This window comes from Fusarium coffeatum (genome assembly GCF_003316985.1).
Source record: "Fusarium coffeatum strain FIESC_28 chromosome Unknown BRIP53273_contig_285, whole genome shotgun sequence".
NCBI classification, from domain to species: domain Eukaryota; kingdom Fungi; phylum Ascomycota; class Sordariomycetes; order Hypocreales; family Nectriaceae; genus Fusarium; species Fusarium coffeatum.
The window spans coordinates 23,449-31,204 of NW_022158076.1; the positions used below are offsets into that span (position 1 = coordinate 23,449).

The window sequence follows — 7,756 nt, forward strand, 5'->3', positions numbered from 1 at the left end:
CAGCACAGGCAAACCGTCATTCCGATCGCCCCTTTATTAATAAAGTCGAACAAGGCGTCGCGTTCTTAGATTATTCCTCGATCGTTAGATATATCGGCCACGATTCCGGTTTCGCAAAACTGTGTCCCTCCCTCAGGCCTTCGAGATCGGCTTTTATACTAAGCGACCGACCTTGAGAGAAAAGGACCGGCTCTATTCGAGACTCAGCTGCAGACGTTTTTTTGGTCTGCACTGATCTCCCTGGGTGAGTACACTGACCTGAACCACTTTTCCCTCCTTTCAGTCTTGGACATGTGTGAGCTCGCAGAGCACACATTCGTCTCCTGACGCCACTGCATAACTGACGGCCGCTGACTGGGAGCCACTCAATAAACAGGCTACTGTAAAGACGTCTTCTACAACGTCAACAGCTGCTCCTCCTGGTGCATCCGCACAGGACGGTCACGGAGCTTCACCCTCTCGATCCCGCCCTGCCTCACCGGCCTCTCCAGCTCTATCGAACACTTCAACCGTTGACGGCGAAGAGGAAATCGAGTCTTCCCCCGTCCTTGTTACTCTTCAAGCTCCCCGACTCCCAGAAAGAGCTCTACAATTTTTGAGAACACCACCTCCCGAGACCACTCAATTCGGCACTGCTAGCTGGGGTTCCCCTTATCCCCAGTCGGACAGCAATCTCCGCCGTCGAAGTCTGAGCAGCGAAGGCTCAGACGAATCTCCGATTCACCACTTGGACATCGAGACCCCTTTTCTCCGTCCGATTCCTGATCTACTACGATCGCAGTCAGACCCACAGGGCTCTTCGCTGAGCGCCGCTGCCGCCGTACTTGCAAATCGTGCTCGCCGACCGACTCGGGGACTTACTGAAGATTGGATCCGTACTCATACCACCGACGACCCCAACGACGAGAGTCGACATTGGTTCAGTGACGGAAGTGGAAGTGAGCACTCTTCGTTGAGCGGCTCCGAACCTGCTTGGCTGGAAGAGGGCGAGATTCGCACTCCGCGAGCCACTCGGAGAACAAGAAACGTGTCTCGAGAAGGATCTGGGCACCATCCACGGGCCAGATCTAGCATCGAGACTCTCAGACCAGGGGATTCCCTAAGTCCCAAGACGGGGCAAAACAACAGTATGGCGACCTCCGAAGCCGCACCAGTAACGCAGGATGCGGCGAGCGACAGGTCTCAGGCCGCCTCCACTCCGGAAGTACCTGTCGCAGAAACTACAGAAAAGCGTCTCCCTAGCCGTCCTGCTAACGGGGAGCCTGCGCTGCCCGCAACACCGAAGAAGGGCACTCAAAAGCCTCTCCCCAAGGAGCCTGCACCGACACCTCGTCTGAAAAAGAAGGTGCCATGGAGAGGCAAGAACATCATGGTCCTTATCCCACGGGACACTGAGCGAGGACAACCTGGCAATGCGCCCATGCCTCTGCGCCAGGATGAGATAGAACGTATGTTTGCGTCTTGGGAAGAGCTCGGATATGATATTTCAGGATTCGATTTGGAAGTTGAGGGCTACCAAGTAGAAGGCACAGCCGATTCTCAAACCCGAGACACCTGGCCAGACTTCGACGAAGTCGTCAGGGAGAGGGAACAACGTAGCTTCAAGGTCACACTTCCCGACTTGGATGGCTGGAAAAAATACGAGGCAGATCTTCAAGAGGCCAAACTGCGGGCGCTTGGCGTGTCTTTCGGCGATGATGAACCAGTACTCTCGCCTGCTGCCACAGATCTGAGCCGCCAACCCTCCGCTCAATACCCTCCGCTCCCATTCTCCCCCCCTCTGCCAACATCCTCAGCCTCCAGCAACCATGGCATACCTGGATTCCAACCTGGTCACTTTACACGACCTTCCACAAATAGTCCTGGTCTATCACATGGTGCCTCGCCACTCTCGTTCGCAGGCATGCCCAGCAAGTTCAACCCCAGACAATCTATCTCATTTCCTGCCAATAGTTCGCCTTTTGGTTTCCAGCAACAAACTCCACAAGGTTGGCCTGGCCTTAACCGCCACGATTCACCTTCTCTTATGGGCATGATGTCTCCGCACTCACCTTTTGGAGGACCCGAGAGTCCTGGCATGAATATCCACCAGCGTCACCAGTCTCTGCAGTATCCCATGATGCCTCATCAGCAATTCTCGTACTTGCAGCCTGCCCGCAACTCTCCTCGCCTGCAAGAGGTCCGCGAGGATGAGGAGGAGGCTCCGAGCAAGAGTCCCTCGATGACACCGGAACCGTCTCAACAACAGAATACCGACACCCTACAAGCCGAGATTGATGACGCTGAATACCATCTGGAAGAGCAACTTCGCAATGAATTAGAGCACGAGGACTACAACCCCCAGCCCCAGAACGAGCAACCTGCATCCTTCCCAGACCCGTTTGAGTCTGCTCATGGTCATCAAGCTTCTAAACAATTTCCTGTCCAGGAACGATTTGCCAGCGAACAGTCCAAGCCCCTTGTGTTGCATCATCCTCGACCTCACAGTCGTGGGCATTCACTTTCTCAGGGTTACTTCCGGGATCATAATGAAAACAGTGTCACTGCTGATGAGAGCAACCTCACCAAGTTTAGCAGTCTTAATGAGATTCCAGAATCTCACAAGCCAGACGAGGCTTATGAGATTGAGACCAATCCTAGCAATCTTGGTACCCCTGTTCAAGAGATCGACTTCCCTGGGTTCGGCCATCAGAAGAACTTCTCGACGGCCAGCAACCCCTGGAACGACGCTGGCTCCGCTGGCAGTGGTAATAAGGCGGACCGACGTTCTAGCCATGTTAGCAAACCCTCGCTCTCTAAGCTGAATGTGCAAGCGCCTGAGTTCAAGTTTAACCCTGCAAGCTCATTCACACCTGGCCAGTTCGACTTTGGTAGCAAGAGCAGCACTTTTCAGCCTGGTGCTAGTAGCTTTGAACCTGCTGTTAACACCTTTGAACCAACGGCCAGTACCTTCCAGCCAGGTGTTGGAAGCTTCCAACCCGGTGCTAGCAGCTTCCAACCTGGCGCGAGCACGTTCAGGCTGGGTGCTAGCAGCTTCCAGCCTACTGCCAGCACTTTCGAACCGAGCAGTTTCCAGGCTGCCAACCTTGAACCCGTTGGTTTCCAGCCCTCGGCATTCCAGGCCAATACCGACCTTTCCGGCACAAATATGTTTAGCTCTCCACCTGCGAAGCAGCCTTCACACGTTACACCGGCAAAGATTAACGTTAACGCGCCGTCGTTTTCACCAGGCGAAAGTGCTTTCAGCTTCTCCACGTCAGGTCCCAAGTTCAATGTCGCTGCACCCACGTTTACACCCCATTCTGACTCTTTCACGAGCCCGGCCAGCCAGGGCAAACATGGCAGCATTTTCGGAAGCATCGATCTCAGCTCCAACGACATGCAATCGAACAAGAAGTCGAAGGCAGTGCCGATCGTTAGACCGTCTAGTCGATCGTCTGCTAATTCAGAAGAGCCCGAGGAGCATCTCGATGTGGATGGCCGGCCACTTGCTGATGAGAACAGATTCAAGCGAGCACGCAGTTCTGCACCTGGTGGTGACGATGTGCCATTATTTGCAGAGCAGCCCAGTGGACAAGATGTTTCGCCTCAAGAGACCCAACAGAACACACAAGACGAGCATGCTCTGCCTGCGGATACTTCTATGTCTTCTATTGTCACCTCCGATCAGGTTGATACTAAGACGACCACCGCTGCCCCATCCGCTGCGCCTTCTGTCACATCGACTGCAGAGAACAACAACTGGAAGCCTTACGAGTTTGAGTCTAACCAGGATATCCAGAACTTCAACGAAGCCCGTCCCTTTGGCGAAGAAAGCTTCGCACATGGTCACAGGAAGACACTATCCGCTAATGTCGAGCCTCTCAAGCCTGGTGCGAGTTCCTACGGAGAGACCACACAGACCGAACAAGAAGACGAGGTGTCTGACCTTTCTCCTGTGGCTAGCCCTGTACCTGCTCGTGCTACTTCTGGTCTTGGTGCTTCTCGTTTCAACACTGATCAGCATCCCCCAAGGACAGTCTCCAAGGGACTTGGCGCTTCCCGTTTCGCTGATCCCGTCAAGCCAGCTAAGGGTCTGGCTGCTTCCAGATTTGCCAAGAGCCCGACGCCTGAGGAGAAGCCTCTTCCCCCTGTACCCGTCGAGGATGATGTCGTTGAATCTGTCGAAGAGGATGCGCCTGAACTTTCAGCTACCGCGCTACCCGCCACTGGCCGTGGCAGCAATGAGCCGACGTTCGAGGAGATCGATGCCGTGATGGATCAGTTCCTTGATGACCCTACAATGGGTGTCAACAAAACACGCGAATCTTCACAGTGGCCGCAGAGCAGCCCTGTTCTTAACTTGTCGGCCGTTGCAAATTCTTCACCCTATAAATTAGAGCCTGCAATTGACCGGTACATCCGTGACGAGGCTAGTTCGACACCTAGGGAGTATCACGTTCTTCCCCAGAACTCTGCCCAGCCTATGCCTAGTACAGAGTTTGAGGATCCCTTCCTCGACCCCCCTGTGCTCAATGATGGCCAAGCTAATGATGGTGAGAGCCTGCCAGCTAGTGACTGGGAGGGTGCCTTCACTGAAGATGAACATGACAAATTGGAGAACCGAGCGCAGTTCTTCGATGGTCGTGTTAACGAGGTAGTTGGCAACCTGTTGGCTTCTCGTCTTGAACCACTGGAAAAGTCGCTGTTTTCTATTCAACAAGTCTTGGCCACTCGAGCTCGTGGTACTCCTTCCTCCCGCCGCGATATGCGCAGTATCTCTGCCGAACTGCAACAGAGTGATGCCGATGATGAGGACGAGGAACCCATTTTCCGCCGCTCAATGAGTCCTCGAAGAGATCGACGCCTTGACCAAATCCGAATCGCGGTTATGGAGGGTCTTCAGGCTCAACAACGCACCCAAATTGAAACCTCAACCCCAGCCCCTGTTCCGGCAACCTCAGAAAACTCTCCTGCGGCTATTGTGGAGGTCATTGAGGCTCTCAAGCAACAGCTGACCAACAACGTTGGCCGCGATGGTGATCTGAAAAAGATGATCCAGGAAGCCGTCCAGGCTAGCGTACCCACCGTCAAATCTGAACAAGAAGAAAACTCGAAGGTCACTGAGCTTCAGAGTAAGATTACCGACCTTGAACAGCGTTTGTATTTTGAGCAGACCAAGGTCGAGAACGAGGTCTCTGAGAGACGGGCTGCCGAGGATATGGCGGCCGAGCTTGTGCGCAAACTTCAAACCGCCGAAACACGTATTGAGATCGAAATCATCAACCGTAGCGTTTTTGACCAGCGTGTGGCCGACCTTGAAGAAAGACTTCGGGGGGCTGAAGAACTGAGCGAGGAATCAATTCTTGCTCGTCGTGCTGCTGAAGATAAGCTGACTGAGTCTCGTGTTCACCAAGAGACCGCTGCTGAAGAGGTAGTTCGTCTCCGCGAACTGGTTGAGCAGAGGGATCATAAGTTACGTTCCCTGGAGCAAGCGAACAGCAAGACTGCTATGCGTATCGCTCTTTTGGAAGCTGCTCAGAACAACGCTACCCAGGCCCAACACGAGGCTATTGCCAAGTGTAAGGGTATGGAAGTCGAGCTCAAGGACGTTCGTCAAGACAACCACCACTGGCGTGCCGAGGCTGAGCGGTACGACGAGTCTGCCCGACAAAAGGGCGCTGAGTTAAACCGTGCATTGGAAGACAACCAGCACATGCAGAAGTCTCTGACCACCCTCACCACCCAGCTTGAGGAGAATGAACGTATCCGCGAATCTTGGCGTAGCAAGTTTGTCTCTCTTCAAGAAGACATGGGCAGGGCTGCTCGTGAAATCGCCGAAGACAATGCTCGTCGCATCAAGAAAGACCAGGCTATGCTTGCTAGACAGGAAGTATTGGACGCTCGTCTCCAGGCCGAGGCTAAGACCCGCGAGCGTTTGGAAATTGAGATGGATCGTCTGCAATCGAATGAACGATCTGGCATGCGTGCCAACAACGAATGTGCTCGCCTGGAAGGCATCATTGGCGAGTTGAAGACCGAAAACCACAAGCTCGAGCAGAAAGCTATGCGGTACCAGCGCGAGTTCGAGGAGGCACGCGAATCTGGCCTCAGCGAAGTTAAGAGAACTAGAATGGCTTTGCAGACTGAGATCGACACCGCCAACAACCAGGTCAACTACATCCGAGAGGAACTTGAAGAGCAGAATTCCAAACTTCGAGCTGAACTGGATAGTGTCAGACTTGAAGTCGACACCGCTAAAGCGCAGAATGAGATGCTTCTGGAGGAGGCTGAGAACAGTAAAACAGTCGAGCTCGACGAACTCACTCGCAAGCATCAGAACGAGATGGAGGATCTTCAAACTCGATATGAGCGACGAGTTCACAACGCTCAAGAGGATGCTCACAAGGCTGAGCAACACCTTCTTGAACGTCTCAGTCTGTCAGCTTCGAAGACCGAGCATCTTCAAGATCGCATTCTCCATCTCGAGGACAAACTCGAAATCGCGAAACAAGCTGCTGCCGCCGCCGCACAAGCCGCCAAGTCTGCAGGGGCCGACATCCATGTTCCTGTCGCTCAGCCGAGGAGGGCCACTCGAGACCTTGACCCACCCGAGAGAATCTCTCCCCAGGCTCTTCGTGAATCCATCATGGTACTCCAGGAACAACTCCAGGCTCGCGAGCAGCGGATTGAGGAACTGGAACAAACTCTATCCAAGACTGATCCCGAAGCCAACACCAAGATCACCAAACGTGATGATGAAATCACCTGGCTGCGCGAGCTCTTGGCTGTCAGGCACGAGAACCTACAAGATATCATCGCGGCTCTTCAAAGCGACTCTTTTGATCGCGACGCAGTGAAGGATGCCGCGATCAGACTCAAGGCAAACCTGCAGATGGAAGAACAGGAGCGAGAGAGGGCAATGAATGGTGGCTCCGCCATCAACTTACCCAATATTGCTCAGACAATCCAGAATGCGTCGCCTCGCGTGGCACAAACCATTGGTCCCCTGGCAGCTGCTTGGGGCAACTGGCGAAAGGGCAACCGCGCCCAACCCTCACTAAGCAGCCTCTCTGGCGTCCTCAGTTCTCCGGCCCCTGGACGGAAAGCTACCCCCTCGCGTAGCAACTCAACCTCCCATAACAAACCTATGGGAGGTCTCATGACACCTCCCGCTTCCACTGTCCGTCAGAAATCGCCAGTGGATAATAAGCCCCAACCCACTGCCTTTGCAAGTACTGGACGTCGCTTCCCATCGCAAAGCCACGCTCCTGGACGAGCACGAGGAGCTTCCAATACTTCGCATAGAGCGGAGCAAACCATCGTTACACCACCGCCTGTTGAATCAGAGGATGAGCCCATGACTCCTCCAATGATGCGAACGAGTGGCTACGACTCAGATGCACAACCCGGAGATTTCGACGATAATGATTTCTTCGAAGACTAAGCGGAATCACGAGCTTGAGGGGCCGTGACTGGGATCTACACTGTCATGGTTGTCTATAATCTACTATTTCCTTTGTTAAAACATTGAAAAACGGCTGATGCATAAATATTTGCGCTGCACATTATTATACTAGTTTCATCGAGACTGCGAACCTAGAAAGATACCCCTTTTGGATTCATGTTTATGCCACAGATTGGGATTTGTTCATCTTTTGATTTACCCCGTCTTTTTTGCACTCTGTTCTTCTGCTCCATTCTGAGGCCTGTGTGCGTGTCTTGGAGGATGTTACTTGATGAAAGAATACTCTGAACACTTGACAAAAAGAGAAAA

At 53.3% G+C, this 7,756-nt stretch overlaps 1 protein-coding gene across 1 annotated transcript; it reads left to right on the forward strand.

Annotated features, from left to right (window-relative positions):
• Window positions 1-291: 291 nt before the first annotated feature.
• Window positions 292-7,426, forward strand: FIESC28_10128 (uncharacterized protein; the record flags this gene model as incomplete). The annotated part of the gene is made up of 2 exons (XM_031164263.1): window positions 292-295; window positions 411-7,426. The coding sequence occupies 2 exons, from the start codon at window positions 292-294 to the stop codon at window positions 7,424-7,426; spliced, it is 7,020 nt and encodes a 2,339-aa protein (XP_031011681.1).
• Between the last annotated feature and the right edge of the window lie 330 nt (window positions 7,427-7,756).